Source organism: Myxocyprinus asiaticus, chromosome 19, assembly GCF_019703515.2.
Source record: "Myxocyprinus asiaticus isolate MX2 ecotype Aquarium Trade chromosome 19, UBuf_Myxa_2, whole genome shotgun sequence".
NCBI lineage: Eukaryota > Metazoa > Chordata > Actinopteri > Cypriniformes > Catostomidae > Myxocyprinus > Myxocyprinus asiaticus.
Window position 1 is genome coordinate 40,640,449 of NC_059362.1, and position 26,436 is coordinate 40,666,884.

The window sequence follows — 26,436 nt, forward strand, 5'->3', positions numbered from 1 at the left end:
GAGTCGCTGGCCCTTAGCGATTCCAATGACAGCACTAGCAGTGAGGATGGACCCCATTCTCAGTCTCACAGACCATTGCCTCATTATGTCTCAAGGCACACCGATCACAAAGATCAAAGTTTGGATCTGTCTGATGATGACTATGCCAGTGATGCCCCAAGTGAGGCAGAGATAGTTAGTTATCTCCATGACAAACATCGCACCTCTACTCCCACCTCCAGTTCCTCAAGCTCTAGCAGTGATTCAGAACTTCAGATCTTAATGGAATCTTTGGATAATCATTCCAAGATAACAGATGAAAAACTTGATGAATCTGAGAGCACAAGAGCAAGAGAGAACAAGCATTTCAGACCATCTACTTCCGAACCTCTTACGAAGACATTTCCTACCTCAGAAGATACTGCCCAGTGCATAGAATCAAAAAAGAAATCACAAAATTTAATCAGGTTTTGTATTAGCACTTACATTTTTACAATAGTTTACCATTTTTGTTGTATATTAAAGCCAATGTTTGTAATTTATTCAGTGTTAAAATCTTGTAACAAAGCGTAATATGCAGAGACAACTAGGTTGAGTTTACCTAAAAGTGTAACACTGTGGCTCTTTTTGTTTGAGTGGCCAGTCCAGTCCAACACAGCGATATTGAATCAACCAATGGTATAAGTTTGGGGCAGTGTAATCTGTTTGTTCAACCAATTGAACCTTTAATTTTTTTGGAATCTGTTTGAGAACAGTGTCTATTTTTGCAATTCCCTAGTTGTGCAGAAATTACAGGTTTCACTTTGGTAAAAAATGCATTCTGTAAAGATTCCTTCAGTATGAGTCTGTACAATTTTCCTAAAGGTTATTGTTTCTATGTGTGGTTTGATTTGAACACTATTTTCCTTTTTTGTTATTTTATCCTTAACATTGTATCAGGGTATGATTTGCATGTAAGTTTCCCCTGTTGTGAAAACATAAGTTACCAAAAAAGATAACAGTAATGAAACACTACCATTTTTTTCTATGCTTTATAATTCTTCAAATATATATATAGAGAGAGAGAGAGAGAGAGAGATGGGAAATTGTGTTTATTATTAAATATATTTAACATTTAACTGAATTTGACTAGGGTGGAGATGGGACAGCATTGTTTTAATGGTGAGCATGGCTACAGACCTTTGTCCAGGCATAAGGAGGATGCATCTGATGTTCATGAATCTCAGGTAGAATCAACAAGACACGGTCAGTAGCCAAAGCTACTAAATTTCTTTGTCTTCATGTAAGACCCTGGAAAGACCCACCACCCTACTTTTCTTTATATTTTAGGACATTGCCTTATCCTAAAACAGTTAAGGTTGCAGTATGCCTTTATATGCTGTTTTTTTTTTCTCTTTCTGTCTGTGTGGCATATGCACTTGTACTGTAAGCGCATGTCTTTTTGCATTCAGGACCTAAGACAGCAGATCGTATCTCTGAACCAGCAGTTGATGGATAAGGAGGCTCACTGGTTACAGGTCAGCAGTCTCCTGCAAAGCCGTGTGAAAGCCCTCACCAGAGAGAACCAGGAGCTTCACAGAAAGCTTAATGTGAATGAGATATCACACCAGAGGTCTGGTTTCTCTGGTCCTCAACCTGGATTAGACAGTACAGTGAGAACAATTGCATTATTCATTCTATGTTTACCCATGTTAGGATTTAAATTGTTTGCAGAAAATTGCATGTTTAAGTATGAACTTTCTAGCTTAGGCACACCGAACTCCCTTGTCCAAGTCGTCACACAGTTAGTTGTGATTAGTACACCTGTGCTGTTAAGATATTTTGCATAATTTCTAGGCTTGGGATCAATGCCTTTTTCATGCAGTGAAAATCTGAAGATTTTCCTGATGATTATCGATAAATATCGGGATTATTTTCAGATATAAATAAGGCTTTGCACAATATTCTTTTCTTTTCAAACATGTTGCGTTTGGTGGACAACATGGCACTTTCTAAAATTTGAAACAATTATTTTCTACAAAGGTACGAACACGTCAACGCTCAGCATCAAAATTCTGCAGTGCTACGGAGTGCAATTTGCATAGTTTTCCATTAAATTCAACAAAAATTATTTACTTTAGCTGTCAGTGGATGATTTATTGTGTATATGTATCTTACATATAGCCTACACTGTCAAAGAGCGAGACAAAGAGACCCAAGAGCAGAGGAACAGTTCAGAGGATTTATTAATAATAAATTATAACTTTAACTGTGCTGGCGAAGACCAGATGCAGTTGATGGAGTTTTGTGGTTGAGTGCGTGCCATAGCCGCACAATGGGCAGATCCATGAAGAGTGTGTTCGTAGATGAGTGTGTGCATTGAGGAAGTCATGAGCAGATTCGTAGGGATCCTCCGTAGAAGCGTAGTGAGGTGCAGAAAACAAAGGCCAGCAGACTGGAAGGCAATCACTTTCCCAACACGCGGGCAAAGACAAGGAATCCTCCGTTGAAAATTCATGAGCGCAGCGAACAAGCGTATAGCAAGCTGGAAGGTAACCACACTCCCGACATGTAGGCAGAGACGGGAAACCAAACAGATACATGAGACAGGACCAACTAGGCAGAGAGAGTGAGTTAAGTTACTTTACATCAAACAACAATTTAGTAAGGATACTGAGAACACTTATGGTTTAAGTAAAGAGTGAATTAGAGGAGAACCAGGTGTTGCTAGCATGCTAATTAGTGGCATGATCAGCGTTCCCCTGGGAACAATCAATGTTCCCATGGAAACACTGATCATGCATGCCGGCTTCACCTGCAAAACATGAGGGAGAGAAAATAACAAATCACACAGAATAAACCAACAAACTCACCGGAGCCGTGACTACACAATGTAGTTTCAGTTACAAGTATGTCGTTTTGGGGTTTGACAGGTTGAATGAAATCTATTCAAAGCTACATACAGAGAAGTTGCATAATAAACGTCGCCATTTCTAATCGTTCAGTTTGCGCAGTTACACCAGTTTCATACACTAACCTGCAAACTCATCAAAGTCACTTTGTTCGTTCTTGAAGAAGTACAGAAACCTTCATAACTTTGGACTGACATCTGCTGTGCCACTCGTCCTGTTTGTTTGTGTGTGTGTGTGTGTGTGTGTGTGTGTGTGTGTGCGCGCGTGTATGTATGTGTGTGATACCTTGACCGGCTTCATTAAATGTTATATCACCCTCTTGTGGTCTCCCAATGCTATTACACCAGATTGTTAAACAGAGGCCAACTGAGTGAATTGGAAAGCAAGCAAATTAGGCTTCTAATTTAAATGTCGGCTTATTTGAATGTCGGCTAATTTAAATATATCGATGCCTTCAAAAATGTATTGAAAAAATAATGTGCTGATCAATAATCAATATATCGATATTTTATGACATCCCTAATGATTTTAAAGGAAATACAGCTGTGTCTACTTAATTACTTAATTACAGAAGAAAGCACTGCATATACTCTATAAAGACCAAGGAATGTCTAAAGCTTTTAATGTTATTAAAAAATATTATCATAGGCATTGGAAAGTTGAATATAGAAAGCGAACTAAAAGCTGTATACCTTGAAATACTGTGTATTACAGCACTTCTGTTATTGCCTCCTTAGGATGAATCGCTTTGGATAAAAGCATCTGCTAAATTAATATATGTAAATGTGTGTATCATGCAAAAGGTGAGAACCACCCAGAACACCCCAATATGGGGCAACTACAACTCACATTTTCTGCAAAATGTAGTTCTTCAAATCTAATTGAAATGATGTTGATCAAAATATCTCATGGCTCTAAATATTTAAACATACCATTTATGTTGCTCAGAGTAAAAGTCAAGCCTGAGGTTTGTATAAGCTTTATGCAGTTCATTTTATCCATTAAAGAGATAGTGATTATTCAATAATGTACCCTCAATGTATGTTGTATTCCAGTGTAAGAAGAGCAGAGAGGAAACACAAAGGATCCCTTGTGTAAGGAGTGTAACTCCTGCCTTTAACAAACCCTCTGTCCATAAGAGGGAAACACTAACAGAATATATGGTTCGTAATTATTTGAAAACCTTTAAAACATTTTAATTGACAATATATATACTGTATGTCCAATAGCTTCCAAATACAGAGTGACTATTTGCCAACTATGTACACTCACTGAGCACTTTATTAGGATCATCTGTACACCTACTGATTCATGCGATTATCTAATCAGCCAATCATGTGGCAGTAGTGCAATGCATAAAATCATGCAGATACAGGTTGGGAGCTTCAGTTAATGTTCACATCAACCATCAGAATGGGGGAAAATGTGATCTCAATGATTTAGACTGTGGCATAATTGCTGGTGCCAGAGGGCTTGTTTGAGTATTTCTGTAACTGCTGATCTCCTGGGATTTTCACCCACAACAGTCCCTAGAGTTTACTCAGAATGGTGCCTAAAACAAAAAACATCCAGTGAGGGGCAGTTCTGTGGATGGACACGCCTTGTTGATGAGAGAGGCCAATAGAGAATGGCCAGACTGGTTCGAGCTGACAGAAAGGCTACGGTAATTCAGATAACCACTCAGTTAAATTGCAGTGAGCAGTATAACATCTCAGAATGCACGTCGTACCTTGAGGCGAATGAGCTACAATAATAGAAGACCACATCGGGAACTTTATTAGGGTCATAGTGTTCTTAATAAAGTGCTATATGAGTGTATATGTTATGCTATATATACTATTTTATAGGTTACATAATATACTATTTAAATAGTAAATGAATAGTAAATGTTACACTAGACAAAATGTAAATAGTATCTGTTTCTATTTACAGACAGGTGCAAATAGCATTTTTCAAACAAATATTTCCTTTTTTAATTTTTAGTAATTTTCCACTTAACACCCCAATCCACTACACGTGTAGTTGGGCTTAATTGAATTTTTATAAACTTACGAGTTGTATAATGAGCTCTGAAGTGCTCTTTTAGCTCTCCAGAAATAATTTATGGTGGCTCTCAAAGCCCAGTGTCAGATTATTGATATTGACTATTCATAATTTGTTCATACCTGTGCAATGAATCTACCCTTCTCCATTTCATACAATGTAAGTGTTAGATCCTGATTTTATATTGTAGTTGTTTGCCCTGTTCATAATTTATGAACACAAAGAACTATTCAACATAAATGGCACACAGAGACCCTGCCGAGGCCAGCATGCAGCATCAGTTTCACACATTATCTTTATCCAATCACTGTGCATGACATTGTGAAATGCATAAGCATAATTCTCTATTTCTTTATTTTTGCACACTATTGAAACAGTTGCATTTAAAATATGATTCTTTTCATTTCTTCTAAACCTTTAATGGACAGCCAAATGGACGCTCTGTTTCCAAAGCTAAGAAGATTACAGACTGTTCAGCCAACTCTTTTAGTAAGTTTGTGTTCTTTTGTTCACCTTTTCCTGTCAGTCGATATACAAGATTTCATCGCCTTAAGCTTATGTAAATAATGGAATTATAATGTACTTTATGTTCAACTTGTCATGTCTTGTGTACTGTATTGAATGGTTTTTCATATTTTTCAAAAGGTAAGAATTCTACATATCCCACTGGGCTTGACAGCCAAGGAAATAATGCCATGATTACACAGGGCAAAAAGGTATTTACATTTCACTTTTTTCACCCAAAAATGACAATGTTGTCATAATTTACTCAACCTTATGAACACAACAGAAGTTTAGAAGAATATCCCAAGTGCTCATTTCCATTCCAAGAGCACCTAAGACATTCTGCTTAACTTCTCCTATTGCGCTCCATGGAAAAAATAAAGACACATGGGTTTTGAACATGAGGGTAAGTAAATGACTGAATTTTCATTTTTGGGTGAACTATTCCTTTAACAAATACTCATATTATAGTGTATTATATGCAGTCTTCTTGTAAATTCCTAGTGGAGTGTGTCAGATCCATTGGTGAACTGATTCTCTCCTGGATGTTCAGGGCTTTTGTAGGCCTGTGGAACAGCCGATGAGAATCAGAAATCCACAGAATAGATGTTCTAGAGTCAGCCAACCATTATTAGTGCTCTCAGAATAGAATGTGAGGTACTGTAATTACACAAAAACCAGCATTCTATTGTATTTCGTTGTATGACTTTTTATGATGAAATAGTCTCTGCCACTGGTTCTATTTGTAACAGTAAAAGGATGGGCAAGGAGGTGGCTGGGAACCAGCTGAACAGTCAACATAAACTTTAATGATATAAATGAACTTAAAACAACATAAAACATAAGGACACAGACACACATGCAGCGCGGCCACATGCATCTCTCTCTTTCTCGAACTGGCGCCTCTGGTCCCCCTTTCTCTCGCTCTCCTGCTGATCAGCTGATTCAGCGTCAGCCATGCACCATCACGGCCTGGCCACGCCCTCCTCCTCGTCTATTGTACAATCATACTCATGCGTAATACCACATAGTATCATAATGACTTGTGTTTTCAGGGAAGTTTGTTTAACCATAATGTTGACTGCAGTGATGCACAAATATCACCTCAAGGCAGAAAAGATAACAAAAGGCAGGAAATACGCTATCCAGACGGAAGGGTAAGGAAGACGTTTTGCATTTTATATGGTAGATGTAACTGGGTCATTCTATGAAACAGACAAATACTGTTTAATTGTTAATAAATTGCATAGAACCATCTCAAGCTAAATTAATCAAATAAATGTATGTATTTGAATTATTGGAATTATACATATAATGTCTTTAATTACACTGAAAAAAAAAATTACTAGCAAGATTTACTTAATATTTATTTAGCATGTTTTTGCACACAGTAAATCTTAATGGTATAAATTAAGTAAAATCCACTTAAATTCATGACATAATATTGATTAAAATGAGTAAACTGAACTTAAACATTTGAGCAAATACAGTAAATTTTACTTACAAAGGTGTTTTACGTGGTACTTAAATAAACAGTAAAATTTTGTCACATTTTGAACTTTCCTAACAAACACATGTTTACCACATTACACACGGAAGCCTCCCACAAGAAAGCTTAATGCATGCTATACGGTCTGAGACAACATCACCTTGCATTACTGACCACAGAAACAAGATTCAGACCTCAACACCTGGTGCACAAAACACGATGATGGAATCAATCAACAGATCATTTTTTGGATCAAGAACGAGTAAATTTGAGTAGAAAATGAACTTCAGACTGCACAAAACAAGAAGTTACCAAACGTAACAACAAAATTAACAATAAAACAGTGTAAATAAACTTGCAAATAATGAAATCATGCAAGCTCATTCATTATTCAAGCCCAGTGCATACTGGGAACATTTTATTTTAAATACATTTTATTTATTTTATTTACCAGTTAATTTTTTGATAAGCCAGTCAATATGACAATTTTTTCTGCTTTCATATTGATGCATGATGACACTTTGTAGAGATAACAAACAATCATACATTATATTTATTTATAAGCTATAGCATTAATTTATACATGTTTGAATGTAGAATTTACTTAATATTTTCAAGTTCACGATTTAACTTATTCAATGTAGAAAGTACTTAATCTTTTATGCTATATTCACCAAAGAAAAGAAAAAAAAAAGAAATCTGTGTATTTCATTGAATTACCCTTATTTGGGGGCCTTTCTCACCAAATATTGATATATACAATAAATATGATTAATTAATGGGCATTTCATGTGATTACTTTGAATACAAATGTAATCGATGGACAGTCCTAATTTTAGTAAACAGTATGTTGTAATTGTGCCTTTATTAAGGAAACAGGGTTGATGGTAACAGAATTAACAGTCTTACAAAATTAAATTAAATTAAATTACTAAAGCCTTGATCTCAAGGTTACGAAACTACATGCTTATTTGAAAAAAAGGTAATGTTTACACAATTTTAAAAACATTTATATGTACTGTACATGATGGTCATAAATGGCACCAGCTTTGTTGAATATACTTTGAATGTACCTTTGTCCTCAAAATGCTCTACGTTCTCCCAGGTAGAACGTCTTTTGTTGAACGGATGTCGTATTATCACATTTCGCAATGGAACAAAGAAGGAGATCGGTGTTGACAAGTCTGTCACAGTTACCTTTTTCAATGGAGATGTTAAGCGGATACTGGCTGATGGGACTGTGGTATGTGTCATCAATTCTTTACAGAACATCAAAGTCAAAGGTATTCCCGAAATTTCTGCTGCATTGTCATTCACTAGAACAGTAACATGTTCCTACAAGCCCAAATTGTAGTTTTTTGTTTCTTGCAATTATATGAGTGTGCCACACCTTTTGTTTGAGTTTCTGACTTTCAGTTGTATAGGTCTTTGAATGGACTACATAATAGCCGCCAGGCAGTTTTTCTTCTGGCTTTAGGGTGATTGTTTGGCTTTTGGCCTGTAGTTACAACAAATTACCTCTTTACTGCTCTCCTTTTAGATATACTACTATTGTGATGCTCAAACTACACACTCAACTTATCCATCTGGTTTGGAAGTTGTACAATTTCCAAACAACCAAAGAGGTTAGAACAAAATCATGCAATGCCCTTTTGTTCACATAAATTTACTGAGAATTTGGAACGTTTGATGTGCGGTGTTTAAATGTCTCTTACTTTCCACAGAAAAACACCATCCTGATGGCACTAGGGAAATAGCCTTCCCTGATGGCACAGTCAAGATTCTCTACAACGATGGTCGAGAGGAAAGCATTTTTCCAGATGGAACTGTTGTCAAGATATCAAAGTACAGTAAGATTTTTTTTATTATTCTTTTTTTTTTTTTTCTGTTTTAATTTGTTTTGATAACCCCCTTACTGTACACAGACATGGGGAAAAGATGGTGGAGTTTACTAATGGGCAGAGGGAAATCCATACTTTACAGTACAAGCGGAGGATGTATGCGGATGGAACTGTAAAAACTGTCTACACAAATGGGAGGCAAGAGACAAAGTTCTCATCTGGGAGGGTTCGCATAAAGAACAATGAAGGCATCATTATAATGGATAAAAAATGAACTTCTTAAAACCCTTTTCAATGTATTTATATGATTTTTTAAATCATTTTATTTTATTATTTATATACATACACATGTTCATATATTATTTACATACACATATATATATATATATATATATATATATATATATATATATATATATATATATATACACACACATATATATATATATATATATATATATATATATATATATATATATATATATATATATATATATATATATATATTACCAACATAACATTAGTAACTACTGTAGAGTGTATGGCTTAGAGAATTTAAATTATACCAATTGATTTGATCTTATATAGCATGCTAAATAATGCATATAAAGTACACTCACTGAGCATTTTATTAGGACCACTATGGTCCTAATAAAGTGCCCTAATAAAGTGCCCACTGAGATACATTTTTCCCCATTCTGATGGTTAATGTGAATATTAACTGCAGCTCCTTATCTGTATCTGCATGATTTTATGCATTGCACTGCTGCCACATGATTTTATGATTAGATAATCACATGAATAATAGGTGTACAGGTGTTCCTAATAAAGTGCTCAATGAGTGTATAGTGTCTAGTATAGCAGACAAATACACATAAGCCATATTTAAGAAGCACCAGTATGTAAAGTGTAAAGTGTACTTTTAGTGACTACTGTAGAATGTAAGGTTTAGAAAAATTATGTGGAACCAATTGATTTTAGTATATACACAGCAGTATGAAAAATGCATATACAGTATATTATAGTGTCTAGTATAGACAAATCTACATAAGCCTTATTTAAGAAGCACCAGTGCATTTTAAAGTTTTTATTATGATTTCAACTGGCCTGAATCATCATTGCCTGAACTCTGTTTGAACTGAAGAAATAAATACACTGTATAGAACAATTAGCCTTTTTATTCTTACATATAGTGTCAGCAAGTTTCTTATGTTGCAAAGAGCAGCCTATTATTTATAAGGGTGTGAAACATCTCTCTCAGTACGAACACATCTGATACAGGTGAAGACGTGTGACCCTCTGACCTAGTGCTAACAGTTTACTACCCTGCAACTCTGGTTTCAGTTGAGGGAAAAATTTTCCTAAAATAGTAGGTGAGAGCAGGTACTGTATACAGTAAATGTAAAACTGTTAATAGCTCAATGCACTTACAGTTGAAGTCAGAAGTTTACATACACCTTAGCCAAATACATTTAAACTCAGTTTTTCACAATTCCTGACATTTAATCATAGAAAATATTCCCTGTCTTAGGTCAGTTAGGATCACTACTTTATTTTAAGAATGTGAAATGTCAGAATAATAGTAAAGAGAATTATTTATTTCAGCTTTTATTTCTTTCATCACATTCCCAGTGGGTCAGAAGTTTACATACACTTTGTTAGTATTTGGTAATATTGTTTAACTTTGATCAAACTTTTTGGGTAGCCTTCCACAAGCTTCTCACAATAAGTTGCTGGAATTTTGGCCCATTTCTCCAGACAGAATTGGTGTAACTGAGTCAGGTTTGTAGGCCTCCTTGCTCGCACATGCTTTTTCAGTTCTGCCCACAAATTTACTATTGGATTGAGGTCCGGGCTTTGTGATGGCCACTCCAATACCTTGACTTTGTTGTTCTTAATCCATTTTGCCACAACTTTGGAGGTATGCTTGGGGTCATTGTCCATTTGGAAGACCCATTTGCAACCGAGCTTTAACTTCCTGGCTGATGTCTTGAGATGTTGCTTCAATATATCCACATAATTTTCCTTCCTCATGATATCATCTATTTTGTGAAGTGCACCAGTCCCTCCTGCAGCAAAGCACCCCCACAACATGATGCTGCCACCCCCATGCTTCGCGGTTGGGATGGTGTTCTTTGCCTTGCAATCCTCACTCTTTTTTCCTCCAAACATATCAATGGTCATTATGGCCAAGCAGTTCAATTTGTGTTTCATCAGACCAGAGGACATTTCTCCAAAAAGTAATATCTTTGTCCCCATGTGCACTTGCAAACTGTAGTCTGGCTTTTTATGGTGGTTTTGGAGCAGTGGCTTCTTCCTTGCTGAGCAGCCTTTAAGATTATGTTGATATTGGACTCGTTTTACTGTGGATATAGATACTTGTCTATCTGTTTCCTCCAGCATCTTCACAAGGTCCTTTGCTGTTGTTCTGGGATTGATTTGCACTTTTCACACCAAACTACGTTCACCTCTAGGAGACAGAATGCATCTCCTTCCTGACCAGTGTGATGGCTGCCTGGCCCCATGGTGTTTATACTTGCGTACTATTGTTTGTACAGATGAACGTGGTACCTTCAGACGTTTGGAAATTGCTGGACCAGGATGAACCAGACTTGTGGAGGTCTACAATTTTTTTTTTTCTGAGGTCTAGGCTGATTTCTTTTGATTTTCCCATGATGTCAAGCAAAGAGGCACTGAGTTTAAAATACATCCACAGTTTCAGTAATGTTGCACAGGGCTATTTTTGAAAAACCGTTTTTAGTAAAAGTGAGTTTAGTAAAAATTTCTTAATTATATAACTTTGTGTCTGAGGGTCTTAGTTTCATTTGTAGTAAATCAAATTATACACACATCATTTTATAGTTATCTCTCTTTCAAAATGTACATATTATGTGTTTTGAAATGAGACCGTGTACACAATATATGGTGTTTTTCAACTTTGGGCACTTTTAGCACTGTGGACTTATAGAAAGTAAAGTCTTGTTAAAATATTTTTTGCACTCTCAATAGTTTAATTTTCCTGCTAACAATGTACAACAGTGTACTGTATGTACATGCACCATACGAGATTTATGTGATTTTTTTTTTCTCCTGAAATTCATAAGAATTGTGGCCACAGTGTCATTTCCACCACATCTCAAATTCTATATTGTGTTTAATAGAATTTTGTGGTAAAAATGACACTGATGGAAATGAAATTTTTACTTTCTAAATACACATAATTTGGCAAAATTACAGCTTGATTGAAAATGACACCCCATAAAAATATTCTGCTCACAAAAAAATATTTACCTTGAACATTTTATCTTTGTTTTGTTTATTTCAAACATCACTTGTCTCACATTTCATCTCTTTGTCCACTTGCTTAACAAGTAGGCAAAATTGTTTGGTGTGGTGTAAATTACACCATAACTGTGAGACTTTCGTTATTTTTGACAAACATATTTTTGATAAATTATTTTCACACAATAAATATTTGGTTTATGTTTAGTTCTCTGTTTCTTTAGATTATCATAGTTTTAAACATAATAATTCGAATTTTTATAATGGATTTTCATAGTTTAATATTGAAAATCTGGGTCTGGGAGCCTTAATAAAATCTATAAATAACAGGCATTTGAAAAGAACCAAAAATAATTAATGAAGGTTAAAAAGTTAGAAGTCAGTTTAAATGTGACCATATAACAAAAAGAAAAAAATTGAAATCAGTTAATGTAATAAAAATCAACTCCTGGGACAGTAAAAATGTCTTAAGTTGAAGAAACACCCATACACAGTATAACTTGATTAAGCTTTAGTCTAAATATTTTCTGAATACAAGAGCAAAGACCAAAATGCGGTACATTTATACACACTTTCCCTTAATATATCATTCTGTGTTGTAATAGATTACAGATTATTGAAAAAAATAGGCCTACTTAAATTATTATTTGATATCTGAACTTGAGGAGCAGCATTTGCTGAAAAGAGGTGGGTTTTTTTGGACCCTAAAGCAGAGACTCAAATTTGTCCCTGACAGCACCACCCATCTGGCTTTCGTCTATTTTCGTCCTCTCTTTCTCACTAAAAGAAGAGGCCAGTCAACTTGTGAGTTTATGGACCTCATTAACAATAGTTTTAACATCCACTTCATCCCAAGAGGCTTTCCATGTAGCCTCATTAAATGGAAATGTCAGTATGAGTTTGCCAACACGAAAAGGAGGGATGCTTCAGTCATGAGTTCTGCGATTCCTTAGGACGGTTTCGTACTTCGGTTTATGGGCATTGTAACGTTGAGGCAGGCAAACAGGAGTAATACAAAGATTAAGTTTTGGAGAACCCAAGTGCAGTTTAATTAGGTGACAATAAAACAAATACAAGAACCAAACTGAAAGACAAGACTTAACTATGACTTGACTGCGACTTGACTATGACTAAAACAATGAATAAGACCATGAATGCAACATTACAAGATCAATACACGACAAGAGACAAAGGCAGACATGAAGGCTTAAATACCGAGACTGGGGCAAACAAGATAACAAAACAACCAATGACAAGACTGAACTGATAACAAGATAACCAATGAACAGACAGAAATAAAAAGGGGAATAACAAGACTAATAAACATAAACCAATGAGAAGACAAGACTTATGAACTTGATAACAAGACTCATAAACATAAACCAATGAAAAGACAGGACTAATAAACATAAACCAATGAGAAGACAAGACTTATGAACATGATAACAAGACTCATAAACATAAACCAATGAAAAGACAGGACTAATAAACATGGTGAAACAAGAGGGTCACATGACAGTCACATGACAAGGAAACCACATGACATGAAAGAGGAAACAGGAACAAGGAACTAAACTATCAAAATAAAAGACATGAACACAAAACATGAACGAAAACACATTTAAACGTGACATATCCAACCACCCCCCCCAAAGGGGTGGCTCCTGACGCCAAAACATAAACAAAACTAAAAAGAGTTCATTAGGGACATGAAGAGAAGGTAACTTGTATACATGTGATTGCCTCGTGCTGTTACGTGCTGTGAGTTCATCGGATTCCACCTCATATTTTTGAGAGACATTAACCATTTGTTTATGAGAAGTATGATCCTTTTTATATCCACTGGAAGTGGATTTTGAATTGTGGTGATTGTGGCATGCAATGTTACAAGCACAGACTTTCACAGAGCACAACCCAGGGTCTTCAGGACTTGACAAGTTCAACATACAGTAGATTGACTCCAAATTCTCTTGCCCGACTGAGTTGCGTGCAAAATCTTGGGTAACAAAAACACTGGATGGATTTTTGGCCGTAAATAATGGCTACCCGAACAGCATGCCCTCGTAAATCTCTTCCTGAACTATTCCTTCTGTCTGAAACTGTTTGTTATCCTGTAGTTCATCAGGTCGATGATGTCATTGATCAGCCCTTTCTTGACCGTAACGTCTGCAGGACAATCCAGTGGAAGTGCAGGGCTGTAGTTCACCTCTAAAAGCCACAACTTGAAGCTGGCGTCAATGAGAATGTCAAACCCCAACAGTTCCAGACAGTTAGGGCTGGAGGGAACTGAAGGAGCGGCTGTGAGAAGAGGTAACGTGACTATATTAGTGATCCTACGCCACAAGAGACATTCATTAACGCCTTAGTTGTGAAGATAGCAGCGGAATTTTGTCATAGTCCACTTGCATCCACGGCCCACTCATTCTTTATCCGTAGTGTAGCACAATTCAAACTTATTGATGCTGGTGTTCATCAGGTGAGAGTACAGATTGTCTAAAGAGGCCAGGGTGTACGGACTCCGATGTACGTCATTGCTTAAGTTGCACGAGTGCCCACTACTGGTGGAAGACGTGCAGTGGGTTTAACTGGAACACCCTTAACCCTTGATCACTTGGAGCACATTTAGGGCTGATGTCAATTTGTGGAATTATTAAGTCATTTTTGCACCTGAGAAAACAACATTTTCGGAGATTGATGCAACCACAGATTTGGGTAAAGTTTAGTTGTAATTTCAGAGGCTTATGTATAAATCTCATATGTTTTTTTTTTTTTTTTTAAATTAGAATTAATTGTTAGAAAGGATTAATCAAGCTTTACAAAAACGAAAATGGTAATATAACAATGAATGCATAGGCTATAACTGTGTGATAAACAGTTTAAGGTAGCTACAAGTATTATGCTGTTAAATCACAATATAACTTTTCTAAACTGCTTAACTGACCTAACTTCACTTCCATCATACATTAGAGGGGTGGGGGTTGATGAAGTGCGATCTGCTGTCACGTCACAATCGAGTTGTGTTGTGAGATATACAACTGCCTGAAGCGTACATTAGAGTAGGCTCGTTCCTTCTGTTGAGGGTCTGTCAGCAGAAACTTCCATCGCTCACTGAATTAAGTGGAACAGACTTCCAAAATGGCAGCAGGATTCCCCTGAGGGGAAGTGCTTAGGGGAGTTAGCTAGTGTATGTTAAAAATTAAGTGGAACGCAGTCAGTGCTCCTTGTCGCTGACACGCAGTGTCATGTTGCGCACCTACAGCTGGTGACGTCACAAGTTTTGATCCAGTGTGAGAAGTAGCTGTGTCTGAAACTGCCCCTACCCACTATCAGGGTTGGGGAGTAACGGAATACATGTAACAGGATTACATATTTAAAATACAAAATATAAATAACTGTATTCCACTACAGTTACAATTTAAATCATTGGTATTTAGAATACAGTTACATTCAAAAAGTATTTCTATTACTGAAGAGATTACTTTGCATTTTATTGTCATTTGTTTCATTTAATATTTAGTCCTTTCAGATGGAAAACATTCATACATATAAATGATGTGATCCAAAATGCATTTGAACAGCGGTGAAACACTTTCTTATGATGTGTCACATTCATACGAGCAGACAGAGAAGTAAGTCTGAAGTTTGGAGCAGAAGCAATAGAAATAAACCTTGTGCAAATTGTCAGCTTTACGCTAAGCTAAAATGCTATTTCTAGCCATTTTACATGCATGTTATCAGGCACGATCATATTTTCTTATCAAGAAAATTCACGTTGGATCATAATTTCTTTTTTCTAGTAAGACCTTTGATTTTAGGGCAAAAATCGTATTCTTGATAATTTTTGTATTGTTTTCCTGTAAAAATATCTAAAAATCCTTAAAACAAGATCAATTTGATTTATCTTGTTTTAGAAACAACACTGCATAAGATATTTAGGTTTTTCAGAGAATGTATTTTTAATGTGTATTTTGTCTTACTGTACTGGCAGAGTTGTTATAGTCAAAACAAGTGAAAAAATCTACCAGTGCTGAAGAAGTAATCCAAAGTATTTAGAATACGTTACTGACCTTGAGTAATCTAACAGAATACGTTACAAATGACATTTTACAGCATGTATTCTGTAATCTGTAGTGGAATACATTTCAAAAGTAACCCTCCTAACCCTGCTCCCTGCCTGTGCACTATTTCGGGTGTCCAGCCATTATTTAGGAGTGTCTGAATTCTGAGTGAGTCACTCGTTCCCTACTTTTGTTCACTCATTCTTACCTACAATGCATTCTAATTTCGCATGTACATTCGATGGTTAATTGCCCATAATCCACCGCGGGGAAGCCGTATGAGCTGGGAGAGGGAGCGTCAGCAGTTTACTGCTCCTTTCACTCCTGCAGTGTTTTATGTCATGCTGAATATATTCAATTAATTTTTGACATATCATTACTTGATTAAAATAGCATAATAAAATATAGAGAGGCAAAACATACAGATACATTTTAAAAGGTACTTTTTATTTATATTTTATACAGAATTTTGCCATTAAACTGAAGAATTCTTTATTTACTAAATAATTCACTGAGGTGATATTAGTTTAACTCAGGAGACTGCACACAGTGGAAATGATAATTCTGTGGATGATTTAAATATTCGGTTATAACATGTAGGTTATGATAACTTTAGTGCTGTTTATGGTCGGATGAGAAATGCTACCAAGCTTGTATTGGAGTTTAAAGATACTAAAGTATAACAAATGAATACAATAATGTACATTTGATAAAATGTGTTTACTCTTTATATTAATATAATATTACAAATGACAAATAGAATGAAGATTTATTGTATTAATATATTATTTAATAAGAATAACAACTAAGGCCCAAGTATTTTAAAAGTTCATATGTGACGTTGTTTCTGCGACAGCACCAGAGCTCCGACGCTTGGTGTATGCGTCAGCGTCTGAATTAATTAACTCATTTTGTTCACTCACTGCTGAGATAGAGTGTACTCACTGCCATTCACTATATAGGGAATAGTGAATAAGTGAATGAGTGAAAGATTTCGGACATAGCTGGCACAAGGTAGTCCACTGTTGCCCATATTTGTAACGCTCTCGGGAGGCTATTTCCAGTCATGCCAGTGCAGCTCCTATCTACTTGAATGGAGAAAGACCAACTTCTCAAAAACAGATGGTCAAGATGACAATCTAAGAAAATTTTTCAAACCAACAATAAAATCTGACAAAACTGGTATCATAAATTGTGATTCTTTACCTCATATTACGCTAAAAAACGCAATTTCCCCGGCTTATATAGCTAATGCGCATGCGCGTTCTAGAGTTAATTGACAGGTGATGTCTGTATCTAAAAGGTGATTGGCTCTTTTAACTGTAAAGCGGGATTCCTTTCTACATCCGTTGACTGTTGGGCGCTCAGAGCTCCTTGGTTGAACGTTCCAACTTCTTCCTTTCATTTAATAGAAGTGGCCCATCTCTACTAAATATTCTTTGAAAGTAGCCATCAGTTATGTAAATTAGACAATAGCTAAACGTTAAAATATGAGCCATCTTTGTTTTTGCGTTCATGATTATATTACACAGCATAGGGTTGAGTAAAAGAACTATAAAGGGAAGATGTTTTAATTATTTTAAACGTATATAATACACAAAACCTTTATTATTATTATTATTATTATTATTATTATTATTATTATTATTATTATATTTAATACTTCTTTCTTTCCAGCTCTTTTCAAAATGTCATTAATATTGTGCACTTGGTTTACCTTCACCTTTTTAAAACAGTGGCACATTTCAAATGAATTGGCTTTTTTTTTTTTACTATTAGATTAGGTAGGTAGGTTACATAAAATAAGCTATTAACATAAAATTAGCCTACCTTGTAAAGTACCTTAGCTTTAAACAAATAAAATTTGGTCTTTTCTATGTTTATTAAATAAAACAATAACACAAATTAGGGTTTAAAACTGTATTTGGACAAAACTGCATACATCATAATAAATGAATAGAAAATTAAACAGCTCGTATAATATTTAGTTTGACCTCCTGAGATTGAATATACATTTTTCTGAAGGATAAGCATCTCCTGTCACTGATCTTTGGTTCAAAAAGAGAAAATGACTTCATTTTTAAGAGTTTCAGATGCTAGTTTTTTACGCTATTAAATAAGGTGTCTTCCATTTTTAACAAAGTTGGCCGGTGGTTCCTGTAACCATTTTTTGTGTGGAGATCTTTGCTTAGATTGCTTACCTAGCTTACGTTATCAAGTTTTTTCTCCATAACACTCTACTATAGTTTTGTCTCCACATAGTGGCAATTGCTCAGACAAATACAAAATATAGACAGGTGGAAAATGCTGCCACCCTCTTGTCATCAAAAATATTTCAACAAAAGCTTAAGGTTATAGTAATATCCATGAGATCCTTGTATGGCCAATACAAATGCTGCCATCTATTGCTCACAACCCCGAATATTGCATAACTCTTCTCATAATTCTGTTTTACAGTTGCTTGAGAGCTGCTATAAAATTATTTGTTGCAAGCTGTGAACTTCTTAGTTAAATATTTATCAACATCTTTCAGAGATTTAGTATAGGCCTACAGAATTACTGTATTGCCTTGTCTTAAAGATTTGAACCAATCACTTGCATTAACTCTCAAGATCCCAGTGTTGATTTATTTTAATTTAACCATTGCATTGATTCGCTGTTAAATTTCCTGTAATGCGCAGTTTTGCCTGTGGGGATGGGGGCATGGTCGTGTATCTGTCTGCAGGAGAGGGAGAGCGGTAAGACTCGTCACCTGGGCTGTCATTATCACTAACACCTGTGTCTTGTTATAGTGATGGCAAAGGGAGACCTGAAAAGGCAGACAGACCCATCAGTCGGCAGAAAGAGACAGCAGAGGGTGAGTCGGTTAGTGTGACCGCAAATATTGAAGTGAACTCTCATTGACTTGTTTGTGTGTATATTTGGCCACGAAGAGCCCTTTTTGTTTATGTTTTTTCTGACGCTGAAGGAGTAATAAAAATACTCACGTTGAATGTTTCCGTTGCCTCCTGACTCCTCCATTTGCCCCAAAATTACAAACTATGTTACACTGGTGCCAAAACCCAGGGTTTGGAGGATAACGTCGTCATGGAAGCTTCAACACTGGGCGAAGTAATCCAGTCCCTCGCCAGCATCCAGCAAAACCAACATCAAGCCCTCATGGATTTGCGCCTGGAGCAGGATCAGCGTTTCCAACTCCTGCTCCAGGTCCAAGCAGAGGATCGGCAGGCGTTCCGGAGCCTGAAGTGGTGTGCGGCGTGCCATGAATGTCAGTTGGTGAATCCACCGGCCACCCCAAAATTGTCATTGCTCCCTCTACCACTAATCGAGGTCCCCTTCGAAAGAATTGGCATGGACCTCGTTGGCCATTAGAACGGACCGTATGCGGGCATCGCTTTGTATAAGTTCTGGTGGACTATGCAAAGCGATATCCGGAAGCAGTGCCCCTGCGCAACATCTCAGCATGTAGTGTTGCGGAGACACTCTTCAGAATTATCTCCCGAGAACTGTTAAGTATTAAATCGATTCGCACCAGTGTTTACCACACACAAACGGATGGGTTGGTGGAACGATTTAATAAAACCTTAAAAAATATGATTCGTAAGTTCGTACAGGAGGATGCTAGAAATTGGGATAAGTGGCTCGAACCCCTGTTATTTGCAGTGCGAGAGGTCCCACAAGCCTCCACAAGGAGGGACCTTCAAAAAGTAAAAATGAAATTCAGTATGTTCTTGATCTTAGAGCAAAACACACTTTGCCACACTTTGGGTCAATTAACACAGGAGAATTTGCTCCAAGCTCAGGAACGTCAAAGCCAACTGTATGACAGGGGCACTCGACAATGGGAATTCACTCCGGGAGATAAAGTGCTTGTATTACTACCCACCTCTATCTCTAAATGACTTGCCAAGTGGCAAGGGCCCTTTGAGGTCACATGGCGAGTCAGAGATTTAGATTATGAGGTTAGGCGAACGGACAGGGACGGGGCACGTCAAATTTACCACCTCAACCTCCTAAAATCATGGAGGGAGGCAGTCCCTGTGGCCTTGGTGACGGTAGACCTGGAGAGGGCAGAGCTTGGGCCGGAGGTGACTCTCAAACCTAATTCATTCACCCCGGTCCCGTGTGGAGACCACCTCTCATCATCTCAGCTCACAGATGTGGCCAAGTTGCAAGTGGAATTGCAGATGTGTTCTCACCTCTCCCCGGTCGCACAAATCTCATAGAACACCATATCGAGACCACCCCGGGGGTGGTGGTTCGTAGCCGCCTTTATCGCCTTCCTGAATGCAAGAAAAGGGTTGTTCAGGAAGAGTTGGAGGCAATGCTCGAGATGGGCGTAACAGAAGAGTCGCACAGCAATTGGGCCAGCCCGGTGGTTCTGGTACCTAAGAGCGACGGGACGGTCTGGTTCTGTGTAGACTATCGCAAAGTGAACGCGATGTCCAAATTTGGCATGTACCCGATGCCTCGTATTGACGAGTTGCTCGATAGGTTAGGCGCTGCTCAATTTTATTAAACACTGGACTTAACAAAGGGTTATTGGCAGATCCCTTTAACTCCAATCCCCCAAGAATAATTGGCTTTTTCCACACCGTTCTGCTTACACCAATTTGTAACTCTTCCGTTTGGTTTGTTTGGAGCCCCTGCCACGTTTCAGTGTCTCATGGACAAAATTCTCAGACCACATGCAGCATGTGCTGCCATGTATTTAGATGATATTATTATTTATAGTAATGACTAGCGGCGGCACATGCAACATCTGAGAGCTGTCCTGAGGTCGCTGCAATGGGCGGGGCTCACAGCCAACCAGAAGAAGTGCGCAATTGGGCGGGTGGAAGTTTGGTGTCTGGGGTTCCACTTGGGTCACAGGCAGGTGCGACCCCAGGTGAACAAAACCACAGCGATCGTGCCCTGCTCGAGGCCCAAGACCAAAAAGGAGGTAAGACAGTTTCTGGGGCTGGCTGGCTACTACCGAAGGTTTGTGCCTAGTTACTCTGACGTCATCAGCCCATTGACTGATGTTACTAGAAAGGGGGCCCCTGATGCCAGCAGGCTTTCCTAAAAGTAAAGTCTGCGCTTTGTGGGGGACCACCTGCAGACAGATACATTCGACAGAGGGCTGGGAGCGGTGCTCTCGCAGGAGGTGGGGAGGGGGGTTGTGGCCGGTACTGTTCATCAGTCGCAAGCTCTCCTTGAGGGAGATGAAGTACAGTACCATCGAGAAGGAGTGTCTTGCGATCAAGTGGGCTGTCCTCACCCTCTGCTACTACTTGCTGGGGCAGGTCTTCACCCTCTGCTCAGATCACTCCCCACTCCCACTGGATCCACTGCATGAAAGATACCAACGCGCGGATCACCCATTGGTACCTAGCTTTTAATTTGAGGTGATCCACAGACTGGGGGCACTGTTGGCTGTGGCTGACTTTAGAAATGGTGTGGGGTGGGGGGGGGTTTGGCAGGCCGGATGTTGCCCCGACCTTAGTCGGGTGGTGGGGGTATGTGGGGATGGGGGCGTGGTCGTGTATCTGTCTGCATGAGAGGGAGAGCAGTAAGGCTCATCAACTGGGCTGTCATTATCACTAACACCTGTGTCTTGTTATAGTGATGGAGGAGGGAGACCTGATATCCAATTTCTAAGGCAATATCCAGAGATAAACAATCCAGAAAAGCACATAGGGCTGCGGCACTGCTGATATGAGATTTGGACCATGACGCATATAGCCTATGATTTGTTTTTTGTTTGTTTTTTGCAATTTAAGTTAATATAAGGTTTAGATATGTTTACAGAAGGAAGATAATTAATGGACGATTTCTTTTTATGGGCTCAATTACACCTTTTTATTATCTGGATCTTATCCATAGATTTTATTAAGTTGATCTGGCATATGATATTATACAACACCAAACTTTAAACTAATCTGATCCTCAGTAGTGCAATAAGAAACCGGCATACTTGCTGGTGTAATTTAATTCAAAATCATGATGTTTTCAAGACATGATTTTATGTTAAAACAGCTGATAAAAATATGTTCCATGTAGACATGAATGACAAAATTGGTAATATATTGGGACTATTTCCGATTGTATTTGATATGATATTTGCTATTGTACTAAATAAACACTTTTAATAATTAAAATCAGAGACCAAATGTTTCACTTAACCTGGTGTTCACATTGCATGAACATTTAACATCTGAGCATGCCATAAACACAATAAACAGCAGTATTATAGTGGTTCAAGAGATTTTTATATAAACATTTTAGCATTTTAATACATATGATACTAAAAGAAATAATTTGAGCCTTTGTACATTTAAATTACATTTAGAAATAAGCTGTCCTATCAAAATATTCATTTGCTACATCAGAAAACAGGGATCTTTCTCAACACTTTGTGAAAATACTGTAAACATAGTGTCTCAAAGAAGACAAAAACATTATATACACCTGAGACACAAATTGGGGCAGAAACATCAATCATGTATTTACAGCTGTGTCTGGTTAATAACATATTTCTCATATATATTTTCATTTATTTTAACATTTTTTTCTTCTTTGGGGTCATTCTTCTCTGAATTAAACATGCAAGTAATTTGTGCAGTTGGGTTCTTGTACTCATTGTACTCGACATATAGGTAAGTTACCATGGTAAGGGCCAAAACAGCTAAAACGATGTAAATCTTGGTGGATAGGCAGATATATGTGCTGTAAGCGAAGGCTATGACAAAACCGAGCGACTCCCACATGCGATAGTTAGCAAATGCAGCTTCTTTATGATCAGCAAAGAGAATCCCATACAGTGCTGCATTAAAATAAAAATGAAATATGACTTTAATTATATTGAAATATAAAAAATTAAATATAATGCTAAAGCATTAGCATAATATAAAGCACTCACCATTGGTTTGTGTTTGCCACACAGCATCTGCCATGCCCCACAGGGCAGGAATTACAAAAAATACAGGCAGCTGGTCTGGATGAGGGCTCCAGTACAGCAGACCCAAAATACAGCCTAGATTTGTCAGTGCAGCTGTGAAAGTCGAGAAAGACGGAATGAGCATTATTTCCAGCAACCATATTTAAAGGCAACCTGTTCTTGTCTTACCCAAGCAAAAGAGAGCAATTCTTCCAGTGTATGCCGCCAATCTCCCAAAGCCAAACGAGCACAGGGAGTTTGCAGCACCGAAGCAGATCATGACAAAACCAACATAGTGTATTCCTAGTGCACAGGTCACATAGTTCTGCAGGGAAAGGAGAATCAGACATATTAAAGGAATAAATTCTGTCATTATTTACTCGCCATCATGTCCTCTTAAACCTGTATGACTTTCTTCCGAGGAACACAAGGAGAAATAATTTTGTTTCAAGCTTATCTCAATAAGCTCCCTGGTTCAGTAGTCAGAGCACTGATCATTAAATCAGCCATTTTTAGGGCTGTCTCAGTCGCACAATCGTTCAAGTGCACTAAAATGTTCGCTCCTTAAAAATTCCCAGAATGCACATAAAAACCATGGAGCATCGTTGCTCTTTATGTTCCCTTACCAGAAACGTTGCAATGCCTTCTAAAGTCTTGAAATTCATTAGAAGACTAGCACAAGTGTAAACTTATGAAGTCAAAGCCTTATTTTCTCTTTAAAAGAGATGTTGTTTGAAATATCTTTCATCCATATTGTGCATGAAAAGGAAACATTTATGTAATTTATCTTTTATATTTACACTGTAATTTGTAATATCTACCACGAAAATGCACGGCAGTGTCATTTAGACAGCGATTTTGTTTATGAATAACAACTGAGCATTGAATGTGTGACCTTGTTATCATGTCGCAGGTCATAAGAGATGAGACTTAGCTTCTTTTTTTAAAAAAGTAGTTTGCTGCATAACAAGTAACTAACAAAAAGTAGCAAGCTACACTAAATTTTTTTTTTTTTCAAAAATACTGTATATCAATTAGATTCTGTTATTTAATTCTGCAATCAGAATTCATTAATATCACCTGCTATATATTTAATTAGTGTAATTAAATTGAACTTCTACATTTATACTAAATATTAACTAATACAATTAGAAAACACACTATTTTATCCACCTTATTTTGCAACGCGGAAGTAAGCAGCGGCTGCATTTCCGGCGAATGTGACAAAGTTCCGCTGGCTTTGACTGCGGTGTAAATAACTAGAAGGTTATAATACCAGAGTTAGTGATCTGGTGTTATAAACTATCACACAACCACAGTATGTACAGCAAAATTATGTGCCAATGTCGGATAATTTTCTAACATTTACAAGAGTAAATCATTCACTTGTTGCTGTGTGTTGTTGTATTGAAGAGACAGTAATAAAATCTGCTTCTTTCTTTACCGAGATTGTGACGATGCAGTCTCTTCTTGTCTCCATGTAAACTTCCATTCAAATGTACCTGCATTACCTCCGGTGATGCCAACCCAATCTCATGAAAATTCGTACATAATTTACGAGTTGGCTATTTCGTATGGTCTTGCACGCTGTTGTTCGCATAAACTCGTACGACTTCATCGCATGCAAATTCCCGGATGTCTAATGTGGAAGCAATTGTGAGTTCCGCGCACGAGGCGTTAAGGACATACTTATTAATATTATGCCCTTACCCAAACCCCTTATCTAAACTTAACCAATCAGTACAAAGTCATACGAATCCTGACAATTTCGCCGTGAGAGTGTGTTGGTGATGCCTTTATTTATTTAACGTTTGGTATTGTTAGTTAGATGGGTAATGATAATGAACGCTAATCTTGGCTCTTTTCCCTCTCTCTCTGCTTTCCACCACCCCCAAAGGTGAGATGAGCTTTACCTCAGGTACAAGCCCAGACACCCGGCACAGCTATTTGAGGGAAGCTGCATTTAATCAGAGCAAAATCTCACAGAATTCCAGTGGAAAATGTCAAATTAAGTTCAAGCAGTAATAAGACTATAATTGAAGCAAAATGTTTGTAGAGAAATAAGAAAAACGTGGATGTTATTGAAATGATGTGATAAAAGTTTACTTTGGGCTTGTTCTCATCACCCCAAAATCTCCTTTGTTGTGTGGCCATTCACATAACGCATTCTTGTGCCCAAAACAGCAAGACGGAGCACAACGGAATAGTGAATGCAAGGGTCTTAAGACACGTATTTGCATTATTTTTTAAGTGTTGGTCTATTGCGTCCATCTTTGGTCATTGCGTCACGTCTTGCTGCTTTTTATCGTGCCTTGTGTGTTCCGTTTTTAAGACGGTGTGTCAAGTTGAAAGTTCAGCTTTTAAAAATGCAACTTTTAAAAAGTTCAACTTTTTAATGAGTTTTAAAGTCGCGAGTTCAAATCCGGGGAGTGCTGAGTGACTCCGGCCAGGTCTCCTATGCAACCCAATTGGCCCGGTTGCTAGGGAGGGTAGAGTCACATGGGGTAACCTCCTCGTGGTGACTATAATGTGGTTCTTGCTCTCGGTGGGGTGCGTGGTGAGTTTTGCGCGGATGCTGCGGAGTATAGCTTGAAGCCTCCACACGCGCTATGTCTCCGCTGTAACGTGCTCAACAAGCCACGTGATAAGATGCGCATATTGACGGTATCAGATGCGGAGGCAACTGAGATTCGTCCTCCGCCACCCAGATTGAGGCAAGTCACTACGCCACCATGAGGACTTAGAGAGCGCATTGGGAATTGGGCATTCCAAATTGGGGAGAAAAGGGCAGAAAAAAAATGCGTCTTCAGACCTGCGCATTGAATATTCCGTTGTTCCGTCTTGCTGTTTTGGGCAAAAGAACACATTATGTGACCGGCCACACAGTTAAAGATGATTTAGAGAAGTATTGGGTGTGATGACTTCATTCAGGACTTTACCATCAACACTAATAAAATATTCTTTTCTTTCAGTGTTCACTTGATCCTGGTGGTGCTGCATTGAATGACAACGACTACTCCTTCAGTCTTTCACAAATTGTTATGCTTTAGTTCCTCTTTTCTTGCCATGCTCCAATAAAATAAATTTTTTTAAAAAAGATTGTGTTTTTATTATTAATAATAATAATAAATGATATATACTTAATAAAAACAAAGTATTAATGCATGACATAATTACAGCTAGTTACTGTACGATTTATATTTTTACAGTAAAATACAGTACCTCAGCTACCAATTACAGTAATCTGTAAATTACTGTACACAGCAATTGCAGTAGCTTACTGTAATCAGATTTTCACATTAACAAGCTGGCAACAGAGTTGCCAGAATGTTACTGTAAAAAAGCACAGTGAGGTCTAACAGTGCAGGATATTCTTAAAAAATCAACTGTTTGTGTTCCACATATGAAATAAAGTCATATGGACTGGGAA

General features: G+C 37.5%; 1 protein-coding gene across 2 annotated transcripts; it reads left to right on the forward strand.

Annotated features, from left to right (window-relative positions):
* The first annotated feature begins 314 nt into the window (after positions 1 to 314).
* Positions 315 to 26,080, forward strand: si:ch211-140l13.3 (centromere protein J). 2 transcript variants are annotated; one of them, XM_051645107.1, is made up of 11 exons: positions 315 to 446; positions 1,112 to 1,205; positions 1,431 to 1,631; positions 3,926 to 4,033; positions 5,342 to 5,402; positions 5,559 to 5,629; positions 8,012 to 8,149; positions 8,447 to 8,531; positions 8,631 to 8,756; positions 18,880 to 18,944; positions 25,979 to 26,080. In XM_051645107.1, exons 2-11 carry the CDS (start codon positions 1,119 to 1,121, stop codon positions 26,054 to 26,056), a joined length of 1,020 nt encoding a protein of 339 aa, XP_051501067.1. In that variant the 5' UTR covers positions 315 to 446; positions 1,112 to 1,118; the 3' UTR covers positions 26,057 to 26,080. The 2 variants fall into 2 exon arrangements, with proteins under 2 accessions (XP_051501067.1, XP_051501066.1); XM_051645106.1 differs by lacking the exons at positions 18,880 to 18,944; positions 25,979 to 26,080 and adding an exon at positions 8,832 to 9,106 and having other exon boundaries at positions 8,631 to 8,751.
* Positions 26,081 to 26,436: the final 356 nt, after the last annotated feature.